We start from the raw sequence: 18,804 nt of genomic DNA, 5'->3' as shown, positions 1-18,804 counted from the left end.
CAGCATCACAAATCATCAAGAAAATGCAATTGAAAACCACAATGAGAAATCACTTCATGTCATTGAGAATGGCTGTTATTTAGAAGACAACAGATAACAAATGTTGGCAAGGATGTGGAGAAAAGAGAATTCTTGTTCACTGTTGGTGGGAAGGTAAACTGATGAAGCTATTATGAAACACAATATGGAAGTTTCAAAAAAATTAGAACTATCAAAATGATCTAGCAATCTCCCTTCTTAGTATATATCCGAAGTGAATGACATCACTATCTCCAAGAGATATTTACACTCTTGTGTTTATTGCAGCATTACTCGCAATAGACAAGATATGTAAACAACCCAAGTGTCCATCATAGATGAATGGATAAAGAAATGTGGTATATGTACACAATGGAATGCCATTCAGGCTTAAAAAAGGACATTTGCAACAACGTTGTTGCACCTGGAGGACTTTATAGTGAGGGAAATAAGCCAGGCACAGAATGACTATACCCTATGATCTCATTTACGTGTGAAATCTAAAAACACTGAAATCACAGGAGCAGAGAGTAGAATGGTGGTTGCCAGGGCCTGTGGGGGATGGCGAAAATGGGGGATATTGATTAAAGGCTACAAAGTTTCAATAATGTAGCATGAATAAGTTATGGAGACCTAATGTATAGCATGGTGACTACAGTTAATAATATATTGCATACTTGAAATTATTAAGAAAGTAGATTCTGGCCGGGCGCAGTGGCTCAAGCCTGTAATCCCAGCACTTTGGAAGGCCAAGACGGGTGGATCACGAGGTCGAGAGATCGAGACCATCCCGGTCAACATGGTGAAACCCCGTCTCTACTAAAAAAAAAAATACAAAAATTAGCTGGGCACGGTGGTGCGTGCCTGTAATCCCAGCTACTCGGGAGGCTGAGGCAGGAGAATTGCCTGAACCCAGGAGGCGGAGGTTGCGGTGAGCCGAGATCATGCCATTGCACTACAGCCTGGGTAACAAGAGCAAAACTCCGTCTCAAAAAAAAAAAAAAAGAAAGTAGATTCTAAATGTTCTTACCAAAAAAAGTGATATGTATGTGTGTAAATATATATGTGGTTATATTATACAAATAAAAAACATTTTATACATATTATATATATATCTACAAATAAATGTTGGTCTCTATTGAGTATTCACTGTGGAAGACTGTGATCTGATTTTACCAATGATCTTATTTAGCAAAATATTTCTTGGCCTTTGGTATTTTGGGGTTGCCTTCTCAGCCTATGGCACATGCTCTGCCAGATAAAATTGTGGACAACTTTTGCCCCTTCTTGCTTTTTAGCCAGAAGACATTTAGATCCAAGCCTGGTGGGGGAGATGGGGGATTTTGCTGGCCAGTGATTCTGGCTGCATTTAAAGCTATTGGTTTCTTGGTGATAGCTGAGTCAAAGAGTGAGCCATGTAGATACATGAAGAAGGGCCATTCCAGGCCGAGGACTATGCAAGTGGAAATTACTTGAGGCAGGCATGGGTGGCTGGTGCCTGAGGAATAGCAAGGAGGTCCTAGTGTCTGAAGCAGTGCTTGGGAGTGAAGAGGAAGAACAGGGGTGAAGTTAGAGACATAGAGAGTCTGTGTTCCGCAGAGCCTCTGGCAGCTCTACTTGGAGGAAGGTGGGAAGATTGTAAAGGGTTCTGGCCAGACATGTGCTGTGACCTGACTTAGGATTTTAACTATCACATTGCTTGTTAGTTGAGAAGAGACTGTGGGGTTCAAGGGTGGAAGCAGGGTACATCTGAGGTAAGAGGAGATGGCGGTTTGGACAAAGCTTGTAGCAACAGGGATGGTAAGAAGTAGTCTGGTAATAAATACACAGTGAATTTTGAACATAGAACTGACAGCATTGGCCTACAGATTTGACTTTGGGTGCAAAAGAAAGAACTCGGAGGTTTTACCCAGAGCACCTGGACTGGTGGAGTTGCCATTTACTTACTTGGAGATTGTGAAAAGCATAGGTTTGGCAGGGAACCTCAACACACAGTTTTGGATGTATCGAGGCTGAATGACTGCTGATGACTGTGAGCTAGAGAACAGGTGGCCTCGATAGGAACCCAGACACATCCCCTGTGGTGACAGGTGGAAGGCCAAGTATGTGAGCACAGTGCAGGTAGGTGGTGGAGGGAGCAGGTGGATGTGCTGACCTTTTCCTGTTTTCTCAATGAAATAGGAAGTGTGAGACAAAGTAACAAATGGTAGAAGCTATTTTTTCCTTATTTCTGCTTGCCTGCATCATTTCACAAGGCCCCGGACTCTGTGAGAATGTGCACCTTTCTAGAAAGATGCTTCGGCCAGGCACGGTGGCTCATGCCTGTAATTCCAGCACTTTGGGAGGCCGAGGTGGGTGGATCACGAGGTCAAGAGATCGAGACCATCCCGGTCAACATGGTGAAACCCCGCCTCTACTAAAAATACAAAAACTTAGCTGGGCATGGTGTCGCGTGCCTGTAATCCCAGCTACTCGGGAGGCTGAGGCAGGAGAATTGCCTGATCCCAGGAGGCAGAGGTTGCGGTGAGCCGAGATCGTGCCATTGCACTCCAGCCTGGGTAACAAGAGCGAAACTCCGTCTCAAAAAAAAAAAAAAAAAAGAAAGAAAGATGCTTCGAAGACAAAACAGGATAGCGTGTATGGCCCCCCATGCCTCTTCCCTGAGTCACTGTATTCCTCAAAAGATAAATGACTTCAGAATGTCTGTTATTAAAAAGCTAAATCAATAACAGATGTTGGCAAGAATGTGGAGAAAAAAGGGATGCTTATACACTGTTAGTGGGAATGTAAATTAGTAAAACTTTTATGGAAAACAGCATGGAGATTTCTCAAAGAACTAAAAATAGAATTACCATTTGATCCAGCAATCCCACTGCTGGGGAATTATTATATCAGAAAAATATATCTTTACTGTAGCACTATTGACAGACAACAGCAGAGATGTGAAATCAACCCAACAGTCCTTCAGTTAATGATTGGCTAAAGAAACTGTGGTGTGTAGGGCCAGGTGAGGTGGCTCATGCTTGTCATCCCAGCACTTTGGGTGGGTGGATCGTGGGGTCAGGACTTTGAGTACAACCTGGCTGACATGGTGAAACCCCATCTCTACTAAAAATACAAAAATTAGCCAGGCATGGTGGTGGGTGCCTGTAATGCCAGCTGCTTGGGAGGCTGAGGCAGGAGAATTGCTTGAGCCTGGGAGGCAGAGGCAGTGAGGCAAGATTGCACTATTGCACTCCAGCCTGGGCAACAGAGCAAGACTGTCTTCAAAAAAAAAAAAAAAAAGAAAGGAAAATGTGCACACACACACAATGGAATACTATTCAGACATAAAAAAGATTGAAATCATGTATTTTGCAGCAACATGGATGGAATTGTAGGCTGTTATCTTAAGTGAAACAACTCAGACACAGAAAATCAAGTACCACATGTTCTTCTAAGTGAGAGCTAAATAATGCGTACACACGGAGGTAGAGAGTAAAATAAGAGACACGGGAGAGTCGAAAGCAGGGAGGGTGGGAGGAGGTCTAGGAATGAGAACTTACTTAATGAGTACAATGCACATTACTCAGGTGATGATTATACAAAAAGCCCATACTTCACCACTACACAATGTATCTACGTAACAAAACTCCATCATTCTCAGCAAACTGACACAGGAACAGAAAATCAAACACCGCATGTTCTCACTCATAGGTGGGTGTTGAACAGTGAGAACACATGGACACAGGGAGGGGAGCACCACACACTGGGGTCTGTCGGGGAAAGAGGGGAGGGACAGCGTGGGGGTGGGGAGTTGGGGAGAGATAGCATGGGGAGAAATGCCAGATATAGGTGATGGGGAGGAAGGCAGCAAATCACACTGCCATGTGTGTACCTATGCAACTATCTTGCATGTTCTTCACATGTACCCAAAAACCTAAAATGCAATAAAATATATATATTATAAATTTAAAAAATAAATAAAATGGGCAATCCCCAAATAAATACATAAATAAATAAATTTAGTACTTGCCTTTTCCTACACATAAGGTAATGTCTGATGGGGTTAGTGGTTATGCTTCTGTAAACTATAATCAGATGTTCTCTTGCACCCAAACTTAGATGTGACTTTGCATATACTGAATCTTTACCACTGTATATAAACTGTGAACTGAAATGCTGCATTGGAGCAGTTTGATAGAACCTCTCTAAAGGGCTACTCCGAGGCTCTAGGCCTCAGTTTAGAGTCCCCAGGAAGACTGCTAAATAAAACTAACCTTAATTCTTTAAAAGCTTAATTCTTTTTCTGTAGTTGATAGATGCAAGATTATTAGCTGAAAGTCAGGAAGTGCAGTGTTGCAGGTTTGATGGGAAAGAGGAAAGTATGAAGTTGCCAGCTAGAACAGTCAGTGACTGGAGGTCCTAAGTCACAGTGTGATTGGCAGGCACCACCAAGGGCTATCTTGAGGCTAGGTCCTGAATTTGAAGGACAACCAATCAGCATGGGGGTGAGTATCAAGATGAGGCCATTTCAAAGCCCATGGAATTTAAGCTGGTTAGAAGGAAGGAAAAGAGAACCTGGGAGAGGGCAGGAGAATGAAAAGATCTTAAAATCAAAGGATTGTGGGTTCCAAGGGTGGAGTTGTGGGGTGGTAAAAGAGACATTGGAGGGAGTACTACAGAGAAAGCTAGTAATGACAAATGTGTGGGGCAGAACAGCCCATTCCAATGTCCAGCCAAGGTTGTAAAGCATTGATCTGGTATTATCAGCTGCTAATCTGTAATAGTGAACTGCCACGGTCCACCACAATAAAGTACAGATGGACTGGGACCATCTTTCCTGCAAGGGATAGTAACGATAGTTGTACATGTGAAACGGGATAGACACCTGTAGGTTTCAAGGGATGGTGCTGCCTCCACCTGAATGCAGGTGGTAGCTGAATTTCAAATTGAGAACCTCTAGAATAGCAGTGCTTCTCAAACTTTCATGTGTAGCTGGATCACCTGAGGATCATGATAAAATGAGTCTGATGTTCTGATGTTCTGGACCGCACAGAGATCAGATAGGATGGAAACCATGTATTTTGTAAAGAAAGGTAAATTATTAATTTATTTAATTCAGTACCTTTGTCCTGTGGTGCTATTCGAGCAGTTCTTATAGCGACAGGTGTTGAAGTGTAGGGCTGACAGTTTATGTCCATAGCCCATCGTTCAGGACTAAGGCATCTATTCCCCTAGTTGCTAGGAGCATTGGAGGCTTACAACTCTATGAGGATTGCCTGAGTCTGAAGGCATCTTGCTCAACTAAGATCCCTGGTGGCAGCTTCTATCAATGTAGGAATCAAAAGATCTAGCCACCTTCCTTCAGCTCAGATGACTCTTGACAGGCCCCCCCATCTCCAGAGCTCCTTGTGGGATTTGTTGAGGCCTTTGCTGGGTGTGCATCATCTCAATTCACTCCATCCCCTCTTCCCTCTCCAGCTCCCCAACTCCTGAGCCATGCTGTTGCCTTCTCTGCCTCACAGGTGATGATCCCAGGAGCACAACCCAATAACCTTCCTGCATTCGGGCTACCATCTCAGAGTAGGCTTCCTAGGAAACAGCTTGTCATGGGTATTTTTTTTTTTCTGATAAAATGTAAGAAATTGCTTTAGAATAACCAAGAAGACTAGACCTGCTGGGTTAATAGAGCAACTATATTGAAAGATTAGAAAATAGATTGTAGAGCTGAAGCATAAGCCTTCCAAGAAATGCCACACCTGAGAAATTTACATTTGATTCAGCCTTTGTCTCTGATTTATTATCAATTAGTTACTTGTACCTGGTGAGCAGGCAGGTTGGTGACAAGAGCCTCTAAAACAGTGCAGCTGATGTGGGGAGGGGCCATAGAGATCTCTGTGAGAATGCCCAAGGAGAATTCCCCTTCGAATCCCTTTTTCTCAGTTTCATTATCAGCTCCACTAGGACCAGGGAATCCTGCATCTCTGGAAGCATGCTGAATTGCCTCTTGTTTGATTTAACTGTTTCTTTATCCTTTATCATTCAAGAATCTTTATGTCCTCAAAGCTGCCTGTGGCCATCATTTTGCCAACAGAACCATTTCATTGTGATGGATGTGATGTTACTATCCAAATGTAACATCTGATGTATCTGCCCAAACTAGAATTTGAGATTCCCCTATTTTCCTCCTTCCATCTTATCTTCTGTGCACCCAGCCACCAAGACTTGTTAATGCCTCCTAAATTGCTCTACAATTAATTTTCTTTTCCTTCCATCTGCCTCTTTCCTAGTTCAAGCACAAATAATCTTTTTCTAAACTACTATTAACCGTTTTTCTTGTCCCTTGCTTTTAGTCTTGAATTGGGACTCTGTCTCTGAAATCTATTAATTCTCTGAAGTTCTTCACTTTCTTTTCATCCTTTCTCTTTTTCTCTATGGACTCTCCATGGGAGTTCTTGTCTACTTCCCTGGGTTTGATTACTGTTGATATGCTGAAGATAAACTGAGTATGTTACAATATCCCACTGAGACTTTTTCCAGAGGTCCAGACCTTGAAGTTTAGCTGCTGGTTCTTCAAACTCAACTTGTTAAAAAATGAGTTGACCACTTTCTCCTTCCAACTGGATCTTGCTCCTCTATTCCCCATCTCAATGAATGACACCACCTTCTGTCATAAACCTAGATATGGTCTTTATTTGTCAATATCCCTATTTCCTTAAGTCAAATCAACCATCTGTAACTCCACCTCATAAACATCTCCTGGCCTTTTCTCTTGTCACCATTCCTATTGTCACTACCATGGTCCCAGGCCAACTATCTCATTTAGATTTTTTTAAACCTGTATATCTGCATCAGCCTCATTTTTTTTTTTTTTTTTGAGCTCTCTGTTTTCTTTCTGCAATCCATTTCTCATGGGGTAGAGAGAATGATCCTTCTGTCTACAAATATGCATTCCTTTGCCTGAAGTATTTCAATGCTTTTCCATTGTTCCACTGTTCTTATAACACATGTCCATGGCTTATAAAAATCCCATTATAGTCTGGCCCCTTTCTGCCTCTCAAGCAGTCTTTCTCCCCACATACTCCCACTCTCATTCACAACACTAGGTCACTGGAATTCCATGGTTCCTTGAATCTACAATGCTTTCTCTAACCTCTGGACCATCTTGTATCATATTCTCTCTTCTCACAGACTCCCTTCCCCTTCTTGATTCACCTTTTGCCTTACTATTTACTCATTAGCTTCTAGATGTCAATTTAACTTTATCTTTGGCCCAGAAGTTTTCATTAAACACCCAGTCGGATTAGACATTTGTCTTTGCTCTCATGGCGCCCTGCACTTACCTCTACTTTGTCTCTTAGCAAATTCTATTGCTTTTTTATGTTTAGCTTTCTGAGGGCAGGAATTGTGTCTGTTTTGGTTATTCTTGTAGCCCTAGGTCATAGCACAGTGCCTGGCACAAGATACATGCTCAAAAATAATCCAACGTGATTAATGAATTAACATGTGGCTTGGGACAAGCAGTGCCCTCTTTTGAGAATGTTCTTCTTTGCATCCTTGCTAACTTGGCAAACTCCTGCTCACTATTCAAGCCTCAGCATCAATGTTTCTTGACTCCCTAAGGGAGTTGAGTCCCTGTGACCCATATCACCCTCTTCCCCTTCATTATTTTTAGTGTATTATTTGCGTGTGAGTCTGTTTAGACACCACACTTCAAAATCTCTAATGGCAGACACTGTCTTCATCTATGAATATTAGCACCCATCATCTGCTATAGAGCAAATACTCGAATGCTTGCTAAAGGTTGGAGGGATTATAATAATAAAGCTGGGTCTGATTTTTTTTCTGAAGATGATACACTTGACTTAATATAGTTCCAAATAATTCCACACAGTTTGTTCATGAATGTGTCCTGTAATAAGTGTTTTTCTTACTGTGGGTACTAGTTGCTAAGTTATAGGATTTTCTCAATTCATTGAAGTTTTTATCTCACCTATGTTCTTTGTTCAGATGTGTTCAAGTCTCCATCACATGAAATGCATGCCTATACAATATTCCAAACTAAATTTCAGAAAAAAGAGATTCATGACATCATAAATCCTTTGGACCGATTTAGAAAACACAATGCAGGATCTTTACAGACATCTGAATATTTTCTAAGCTGTCCTCTAGTACTGTGCAAAAAAGAGAAAATGTAGACCTTTGAAGGCCATCTAAAATATTTAGATCAGTGATTGTACACTGTGGGTGATTTTGTGCCCCATGAGACATTTGGCAACGTCTGGAGACATCTGAGTTGTCACAGGTGTATATGTGAGCAATAACGACTGATCTAATCAGAGGATGTTGTTAAAATTCTTTTTTTAAAAAAAATAATTATTGTCTTCTGCTAGCTTTTGAATTTGCTTTTGCTTCTCTAGTTCTTTTAATTGTGATGTTAGGGTGTCAATTTTAGATCTTTCTTGCTTTCTTCTGTGGGCATTTGGTGCAATAAATTTCCCTCTAAACACTGCTTTGGCTGTGTCCCAGAGATTCTGGTACATCGTGTGTTTGTTCTCAGTGGTTTCAATGAACTTATTTATTTCTGCCTTAATTTCATTATTTACTCAGTAGTCATTCAGGAGCAGGTTGTTCAGTTTTCATGTAGTTGTGTGTTTTTGAGTGAGTTTCTTAATCCCAAACTCTAATTCGATTGCACTGTAGTCTGAGAAACTTTGTTACGATTTCTGTTCTTTTGAATTTGCTGAGGAGTGTTTTACTTCCAATTATGTGGTCAAGTTTTGAATAAGTGCAATGTGGTGCTGAGAAGAATGTATATTCTGTCTATTTGGGGTGAAGAGTTCTGTAGATGTCTGTTAGATCCACTTATTCCAGAACTGAGTTCAAGTCCTGAATATCCTTGTTAATTTTTGTTTTGTTGATCTGTCTAATATTGACAGTGGAGTGTTAGAGTCTCCCACTATTATTGTGTGGGAATCTAAATCTCTCTCTTTTTTTTTTTTTTGAGATGGAGTTTCGCTCTTGTTACCCAGGCTGGAGTGCAATGGCGTGATCTCGGCTTACTGCAACCTCTGCCTCCTGGGTTCAGGCAATTCTTCTGCCTCAGCCTCCTGAGTAGCTGGGATTACAGGCACGCGCCACCATGCTCAGTTAATTTTTTGTATTTTAGTAGAGACAGGGTTTCACCATGTTGACCAGGATGGTCTCGATCTCTTGACCTCATGATCCACCCGCCTTGGCCTCCCAAAGTGCTGGGATTACAGGCTTAAGCCTCTGCGCCTGGCCGAATCGAAATCTCTTTATAGGTCTCTAAGAACTTGCTTTATATATCTGGGTGCTCCTGTATTGGGTGCATATATATTTAGGATAGTTAGCTCTTCTTGTTGCATTGATCCCTTTACCATTATGTAATGCTCTTCTTTGTCTTTTTTTATCTTTGTTGGTTTAAAGTGTTTTATCAGAGACTAGGATTGCAACCCCTGTTTTTGTTTTTTGTTTTTTTGCTTTCCATTTGCTTGGTAAATATTCCTCCATGAACAAAGCCTTCCAGAAATATGGGACTATGTGAAAAGACCAAACCTCCATTTGATTGGTGTACCTGAAAGTGATTGGGAGAATGGCACCAAGTTGAAAAACACTCTTTAGGATGTTATCCAGTAAAACTTCCCCAACCTGTCAAGACAGGCCAACATTCAAATTCGGGAAATACAGAGAACACCACAAAGATGTTCTGTGTGTGTCTTTGCATGTGAGATGGGTCTCCTGAATACACTACACTGATGGTGTACTTGACTTTTTATCCAGTTTGCCAGTCTGTGTCTTTTAATTGGGGCATTTAGCCCATTTACATTTAAGGTTACTATTGTCATGTGTGAATTTGATTCTGTCATTATGATGCTAGCTGGCTATTTTGCCCATTTGTTAGTTGATGCAGTTTTTTCATGGTGTTGATGGCCTTTACAATTTGGTATGTTTTTGCAGTGACTGTTACCAGTTTTTCCTTTTCATATTTAGTGCTTCCTTCAGGAGCTGTTTTAAGACAGGCATGGTGGTGACAGACTTTCTCAGCATTTGCTTTTCTATAAAGGATTTTATTTCTCCTTCGTTTATGAAGCTTAGTTTGGCTGGATATGAAATTCTGGGTTGAAATTTCTTTAAGAATGTTGGATATTGGCCCCTACTCACTTCTGGCTTGTAGAATTTCTGCAGAGAGATCTGCAGAAACCCCCAAGACACATAATCATCAAATTCGCCAAGATTGAAATTAAGGAAAAAATGCTAAGGGCAGCCAGAGAGAAAGGTTGGGTTACCCACAAAGGGAAGCCCATCAGACTAATAGTGGATTGCTGAGACTTTGCGGAGAATTTCTAAAAGTTTGTCCAAAATTTTCTGAATTTTGTATTGGTTTTTGTTTAAGCCATCTATTTCCTGGAATATTTCTACTTTCACGTCTTGTATCATTTTTTGGATTTCCTTGCACTGGGCTTTGCCTTTCTCTGGTCTCTCCCTGATGAGTTTAATAACTAACCTTCTGAATTCTTTTCCAGGTCAATCAGGGATTTCTTCTTGGTTTGGATCCACTGCTGGTGAACTAGTGTGATTTTTGGGGGGTTGTTGAACAGCCTTGTTTTGTCATATTACTAGGGTTACTTTTCTGGTTCCTTCTCATTTGGATGGGCTCTGTCAGAGGGAAGGTCTAGGGTGAAGGCTGTCATTCAGATTCTTTTGTCCCAAAGGGTGTTCCCCTGGTGTAGTACTGTTCCCCTTTTCCTATGAATGTGGCTTCCTGTGAACTGAACTGCAGTGATTATTGTCTCTCCTCCAGGTATAGCCACCCACTGAATCTACCTGGCTCCAGGCTGGTGCTGGGAGTTGACTCCACAGAGTCCTGTGATGTCAACTGTCTGTGGATCTCTCAGCCATGAATACCAGGGCCTGTTCTAGTGGAGGTGGTGGAGGGTGCAATGAACTCCATGGGAGTCCTTAGCTTTGGTGGTTTAATGGTTTATTTTTCAGATGCTCTTCAAATTCTTACAATGCACCAAAGAATTGGTTCAAAATATTAATAATGTCAAAGGTGAGAAATCAGACTTAGATGAAATAAAAGTCTCAGTTCACTCAAATGCACTTTCCTTTTCAGGATAGAGCATAAATAATACTCAACTTACAACCGTAAGACCTAAGTACAGTCCCACCCAGGAGCCCTTGCTCTTATATTTTGATGTTTTTATCTTTAAAATTTTATGCTAATACCATCTCATGGGATTGTTACAAAAATTAAATATTACAAGCTATGGGAAAAGCCTTAGTTCAGTATCTGGCAAATAGTAGTTGCCGATGAGATGTTTCTAAAAACAGGTCCATAAACACATGGGGGATGGGGTTTAGGAGGTAGAGATGAATGAGATTTACCCTGAACAGTTCCTGAGCACCTCCTGCTTTCTAGGATCTGCACCTGCATCACCACTTCTGAGAGCACTTTAGAGAGGAGTGGGCATTAACAAAGATCCAGGGACATGCACATACGTACCTTTTGTTCTTTTCGTTCCACAGCTGCGTTGCATTTTTCTATTCCCCAGTTTCTCAAAAAATCTCTGAGATAGCCAAACAGGGTTCCAATTCCATATGCCATGTAAGTGAAAACCACAACATGAAGGGGTGCTTCCTCAAAGGATTCAACAATGAGCTTATCATAAAAATGTGGCTTCCCATTTTGCTGAAAACACAGAAGAAAATCCAAGATTAGCATTCTCCTGCTACACATATACTATGATACAATTGTGAATTTTCAACCCTTTAAATTAATTCTAAAGACCATATTTAAGATTGTAAAAAAAATAAGAAACTGATCATTAAAGAGAGTAATCACAAATGCAAACTTTATTTTACAGGCTATAGTAACAGACTTGATTCAAGCAAAAGTTCTCAACAGAAACTCAAACCGTTAGATGAAGAGTTAATGAGAAATAGAGTGTGTGCAAGTTGCTGAAGTATGACCCCATAGCTTACTTCCTAATCACAAACTTGGGGTTGTTAACGAGGTGATCAAATTATATCACAAATATTGGAACAAGCAGCCATTCTACCTTCCTGTCAAGTGTGATATTCAATACACATCACACCTATGAAATATTTTACCTGAACTTAGTTAAGCTCTTGTGTCTAACTTCCATTTTACAAGAGATACCAGGCTAAACAAACATGGTAAACAATCAGATAATATGTAATGTAGAACCTACATATGTATTATCTTCATTCCCTCTACATTTTTGAGAAGCAGAATTTTTGGAATCTGTGTGATTTAGTCACTGGGAGTTTTATTCCAAGCCACAAAATAGATGGAAAGCAAATCAGTCTGGTAGATGGATATTTTAAATCTCTACATTCTTATTAAAGACATTTTTAAAAGCCGTATTTTATAGTGATACCTAACATTTGAACTCCTAAGTCAAAACACAACAAAATATTATTAAAATTATTTTCCTCCTTATTTATTATTTCAGGTTACCACTATACATACCCCAAACTAACACTGGTGGATATTCCTGTCTAGTGTGTCATCCCAAACACTACTTGATGGTATAAAATAATGAAAATGAAAGAGCACTGGTTAATATGCAGTCTTGAGTAAAAGGAAGATGACAGGTCACATTCTTGACTTGTATATGGGGCATTTGTTACATGCCTTCCATGAGCAACCAGTGTGCTCAGCTCTGGGGATTAAAAGATGAACAGGACAGACCCCATTCCTACTCCTCCCTCTAAGTACGTCCTTACCCCAGTCATGTAGGTCTGACGGATGGCTGACCTTGCTATGCTATTTTAGTACAAACCTTTGGCTCCCTTCCTTGGCTCTGTTCTGCACTTGACCATTGGACTACATCAATCTCCATCCAGCATTCCAGGTGACCTCCTGGCCCAGTTAAAATCCACCATCCTTCTGCATCACAGGTACGCAAAATTGGTTTCCTTGCTGGATTTATCCAGACTCTAGCAAAAGAGACTCAGAGTCTCATGAAGGAAGACATGATAGAACTTTATAACTGATTAGATATAAAGTTAAGGAAGAGGAAAAAGAAAACTATATGCAAGAAGCAGTATAGTATTGTTGATAAGAAGAAAGAAGGACATGGAAGAAGAGCTGCTTTTTGGAGAGAAGACATGAGTCTGTACAGAACATGCTAGGTTAGGGGTAGTGATTGCCTGCATAAATTCCCAGAGCAGTGAGGAACTCAGGAAAAAGAAAGACCCTGACTCGGTCAATTACTATGGGCCACAGTTTAAGTGATGGTTGAAGGTGAGTGTGATAAGGTACAAATCATAAAGAGGGAAGAGCAGTAGGCTTGGGACAGAATTTGTGGACACAGTGCTTTTTTGGGTGCCACAGAAGAAAAAGGGTGAATAAAGAGAACCCAGTGTGGGTGACCTCAGAACCTTCATTTCACCTGTGCACAAATTAACCCCTTTGGCTGACTTAGAGAATGGCTAAGTTATGTGGGTGTACATAAAGAGAGAAAATGTGAGGACATTCAAGTCCAACCCATGGCAGTCAGCAGGTTTTCTCTTTTTCCTTTCCTGGTCCCATCTTCATTTCTGAGCTTCACATGTAACCGAATCAGGTGGAGTGTTTCTCCTGAAATCCATGGGCAGTTTCTGCTTGAATTAGCTCTGAGGCAACCCTGCACTGTACGTCACAGCTGGTCTACCTAGATGCAAATAAAACTCACAGGTGGTTGCACAGACTGGGCCTATATGTAACCATTTATTTGCTCCTGTGACTTGTTCTGGTAGCAAGTAATAACACAAAGGAGAAAATTTCAACAATATTCATCAGCCCAAACCAATATCTACTTTCCTCTCATATGAATAGATACAGTTTTAATTTAATTTAACTTAATTAATTTTATTTGACAGAAAAAAATGAGATATCTTCCCAGAGTAAAAAGCTATCTGGAAATGTCGTGGTCTTCCTTAACAGATGGAGAGTGACTGATTTACTATATTCTTTTACTTATAATTGGAGGCAGTCACAGCAGATTCCTCAATCTGTTGTTGGATAGTTATTTTGAACATAAAATCTCATCCTATCATAGTCAATGAAGTAAGTAAATTTGCTTAATAAGTTTACATTTATTAAGCACTTGTTATTACTGCAGATAAGCATTGTTCTTGTGTAATACACTTTGGCTTGTTCTACCTCCTCTTTCACAGCATTAAAAATAAGCAGATCCTGAGCCACACTGCACACAGTGTCTAGTCATTTGGGATACTGTGACATCCTGGGGTTTGTTTACTCTGCACTTTTGTTATATCTGGAAATAAACTGGGTGCTGGAATATGCAGGGAGGACCCACCTTTATAGACAATTACTCTTCCATTCATTGGGTAGCTCGTTTACTGTCTTAGGCTAATATTAGAGGGATATGAACTCAGTAAATACAGTATGTTTCCCCCAGAATCAATAGTGCATAGGGTGTGTGTGTGTGTGTTTGTGTGGTGGGGACATAAATGTTCATAATATAGAGAAAAACGTGAATGTCATAGGATGATACAAATGAAGGAACCACATCACACTGGGTGATCAGGAGTGGTTCCTGAGGAGGCTGAACTGGAGCCTGGTGTTGCTGGGTGGTTGAGCATACCAATGATGACTTGCTCAGGGGTCAGACTTGCCTTTGCTGATGGTGTGACCTTGTGAAAGTCACTTAATTTTTTGAGGCCTCAAATGTCTCCAGTGTAAAGTGGAGCCAGTAAAGGTTGTTTTTGAAAATTAGGTGAGATAATATATGCAGGTTAACTGCCACAACATAAAAATTCATTAAATGTTATGGTTTTTGTTAAATATTCTGATTAGAGATGATAGATTAAAGTTTGAGAATGAATAATGCTGCTTTTAGAGACATATTTGAGAAAGAAGATAAAGAGAATATATACATGTGTATATATTGACCGAGGATATATATGGCTTCCTTGCTGGATTTGTCCAGACTCTAGCAAAAGGACTGAGAGTCTCATGAAGAAAGACATGAGACCAAAGATATACACTGACCTAGGATATATTGATAAAGAATATAATGTATTGGCCAGGCGCAGTGGCTCACACCTGTAATCTTAACACTCTGGGAGGCTGAGGTGAGTAGATCACCTGAGATCAGGAGTTCAAGACCAGCGTGGTCAACATGGTGAAACCCCATCTCTACCAAAAAATATAAAAATTAGCCAGGCATGGTGCCAGGTGCTTGTAATCCCAGCTACTCAGGAGGCTGAGGCAGGGAGAATTGTTTGAACCTGGGAGGCAGAGGTTGCAGTCAGCTGGGATGCCACTGCATGCCAGTCTGGGTGACAGAGCAGGATTCCATCAAAAAAAGAAGAAGAAGAAAAATAAAATATATTAATACATAGGGAGAAGGGGGAGAATGATGGTCCTCTAAGGAGAGAGCAAGTGGGAGAGGGAGGAAGAAGTGGGAGACAAAAGAGTGGTACAAAGTTGAGACACTGAAGTTCAACAAGACCATTGTATATGTGGACTCTCACACGAAAACTTGAGGGAGTAATTTTATTAGCCTGTTATTCCTGCAATTTTATCAGACTACAGGGATTTAAGGAGAGAGAGAATGTGAAGGCAATGGGACAGGGAGCTGAGAGGACTTATTAAAGAAGTGTAGTGGTAGGGAAGAGGACAGAGAGAAGGTGAAGGCTTTGGTTACTAATAGGTAGAGGAGTTGCTTATTTTGCAATAAAGAAATACTGAGTGTATATAGGAGCTGAGAAAAATATTTAATAGATTAAGCATAATTGTAGAAGAAAGTAAGAGACAGTATAAGTCGTTTGACGCCTTGAGGGATGGAGGATGAAGAGTGCATGTGACTGTCCTGACCACAAGGACACAGACTATCTCAGCGATTTGAAAAATGTGGTGCAGACACTTCTTGTGCTCTAGCTTTTTAAAAATATTAAACAAAAGGATTAGCAAATCTAAAACAACTTAAGACTGCAAATTCACCACCCATTCATAAACAGACTTTTGTTTTCAGAGTGAGGGAGCCCATGTAACATGACACATTCCACACTACACAGCTGGGTTAGTCCTTGGAAAAAAAAGGATGAGAATGAGGAGGAAGAAGATGCTTTCAGGCCTTAATTGCTCTACAAGGGCAGGAAGCTTGGGGATAAGATTAGCTCAGGACTAACCAAGGCAAAGGAAATCTAGAGCACTGGAGCTAATGAGAGGGCCATGTTCCTTTCTGAAGTGGAATGTACATGGGGTTTTCCACATCATGATTAAGATTGGCATAGATCCTTCTCTGAGGGAGAATACAAACTTCCAAGGACACTGGCATTTAAGAATAAGTTTCTGCCTACATTGTAGCAGTTAGGTTTTGAGAAAGGAAACAGAGCCACTGTGAGTGTTATAGAATAAGAGAGTTACTTTAAACATTATGTGGGATTCAAATTACGAGCTGCTTAAAAATCTATGAAAGGTAGATCATTTCCCTGCTGGTGGCATAAAGAACTTCAGAGATCATCTTCACAATAGAAAAAAATCATAATTGGTAAAAGTTATAAAAAATATAACTTTTTAAAGTATTTGGACATTGTCTTAAGGACATATAGCAAATAAAGAAACATTTATTTAAGAAAATATATGAAATATCAGAAAAGAACAGTGAGAGTCTGTGGCATTGAGCCATGACCTACTCTGTCCCTTCACCTCCCAGTTCAGCAAGTAAAAACATTCTACTTTGAGCATGTGGCCAAGAAGATGGGGCTTCCTGTTCCCTGCTTCAGGCAAGGATTATGCTATTTCCTTGAGAGGGGCAAGCTACCATCATTTCTTATCACTCTCACTTCTGTTTTGCAGAGGCTAAATTCTGTGCAAGTGTGGCTGAGAGGTTGAGGGTTTTCTTCCTCCTAAGAACACCCACTCTTAGAGTAGAGACTCTATACCAGACGTGGCATGCTGGTATGAATACCCACTCTTAGGGTACAGACTCAATACCAGACATGGCATGCTGGGAATACTGGGGCCTCTATTACCCTTACTCCAGCTCACTAGCAGGATAGACGTTCCATCGTAGAAGAGGAAAGCCAAGAAAAGCAGAAGATACTGAGCCACTAGAGCCACCATCCTTTCCCTAGTTCTGAAGCAGCGATTCATTGGCTTTGCCCAGCAGGAGAGAGAGCTCCAGAGCATTTCCCAAGAGAACTTATTTTATTTTGTACAAAGAGTAGGGCAGTTCTGGATTAAAAGATCCTCTTGAAAAGAGTGGAGATTACGGTGGTTAACAATTTAGAGGAGATTGGTAGCTCCAAAAAAGCAACAAACTAAACTTTAGGTAGGTAGTTTAGCCAGAGAGAACCTGGGAAATTGACAGCTATGTAGAATCCTCTTAAGATCAGAATAAATCTCAAAGACTGGCCTCAAAAACTAAACCTACCAAGATCATGAATTTAATTGGATCAGACTGGGAAGCAATTTATGTCCCAGAGCATTGTCCAAACCAATAGAACAATCAGGCAGCAAATAGTAGAGACTCACAGTTGGGAGTGATACCAATAGAGGAAGATAGCTTTACAGAGTGAGTTGGGAAAGGCACAGTCATATAGACGCTTTCTAAACTCACTGTCATTTCAATGACATGCTGAAGTCTGCACTCTCTAAGGGACAACCTTAGAGGTTTTACACTGTGAGGTAAGTCAATAAAAAACTAAGCAAACACGACAAAGACAATCCTCTGTTGGGGGCAGGGGAGCGGTGATTAGTCTTCAGAGTTACTACAATTTATTAAAAATGTTCAGTTTTAAGCCAAAAATATGGGTCATGTAAAGAAACAGAAAAATGTAATCTACATAAGAAAAAAGTCAGACAACAGATATTACTTATGAGAAGGACCACGAAGAGGTTGGACTTAGTAAATACTGCAACATAGCTATTACAAATATGTATAAAGAATTAAAGGAAACCATGTTAAAGAAGTAAAAGAAGGTATGATGACAGTGTCTTATCAAATAGAAAATACTTATAAAGAGATAGAAATTACAAAAAAAAAACCAAATGGGAATTCTGAAATAGAAAACTGTAATAACAGAAACAAAAACTTACTAGAGGGGTTCAATAGCAGATTTAAACTGGAAGACCAAAAAATTAGAAAACCTTAAGATGGATAAGGGGAATTTATACAATATAGAATACATACAAACAACAACAGCAACAAAAACCCAGAGGAAAAAAATGAAGACAAATGAATAAGGCTTCTGAAACACGTGGGATACCATTGAGTACACCAACATACACACAATATGAGTGCTAGAAAGAGGAGAGAAAACGAAACAGAAAAAATATTTCAATAAATATTTGCCGAAAACTCCCCAAATTTGATGAAAAACTAGTCATACCTCTGGAAGCTTAATGATATCCAATTGAATAAAGGCAAAGAGATCTGTTATTAGACGTATTTTAGTAAAAATGTTAAGAGACAAAGAGAAAATCTTAAGAGCAGCAAGAGCCAAATAATTGATCACGTACAAATGAACTCCAAGAAGGTGAACAGTTTTCTTTTTAGCAGAAACAATGGAAGCCAAAAGGCAGTGGGATGACATATTCAAAATGCAGAAATATTTTAAAAACGTCAACCAGCTCCCGCCTGTAATCCCAACACTTTGGGAGGCCGAGGCTGGTGGATCATGAGGTCAAGAGATTGAGACCATCCTGGTCAACATGGTGAAACCCCATCTCTACTAAAAATACACACACACACAAAAATTAGCTGGTAATGATGGCGCATGCCTTTAATCCCAGCTACT

At 40.3% G+C, this 18,804-nt stretch overlaps 1 protein-coding gene across 2 annotated transcripts in view; it reads right to left on the bottom strand.

Annotated features, from left to right (window-relative positions):
* The window catches only part of SPTLC3 (serine palmitoyltransferase long chain base subunit 3), a 168,789-nt gene that overhangs the window by 107,157 nt on the left and 42,828 nt on the right, over window positions 1-18,804 (bottom strand). For both annotated transcript variants that reach the window (XM_008995768.5, XM_054255217.2), the window contains one exon: window positions 11,531-11,716. In XM_008995768.5, the coding sequence (XP_008994016.2) occupies window positions 11,531-11,716 (186 nt within the window). The remainder of the gene's footprint in view (window positions 1-11,530; window positions 11,717-18,804) is intronic.

The sequence above is a fragment of the Callithrix jacchus genome, chromosome 5 (assembly GCF_049354715.1).
Source record: "Callithrix jacchus isolate 240 chromosome 5, calJac240_pri, whole genome shotgun sequence".
NCBI lineage: Eukaryota > Metazoa > Chordata > Mammalia > Primates > Cebidae > Callithrix > Callithrix jacchus.
The sequence above is the reverse complement of the archived record's forward strand: the minus strand, read 5'-3'. Positions and strand labels throughout refer to the sequence as shown.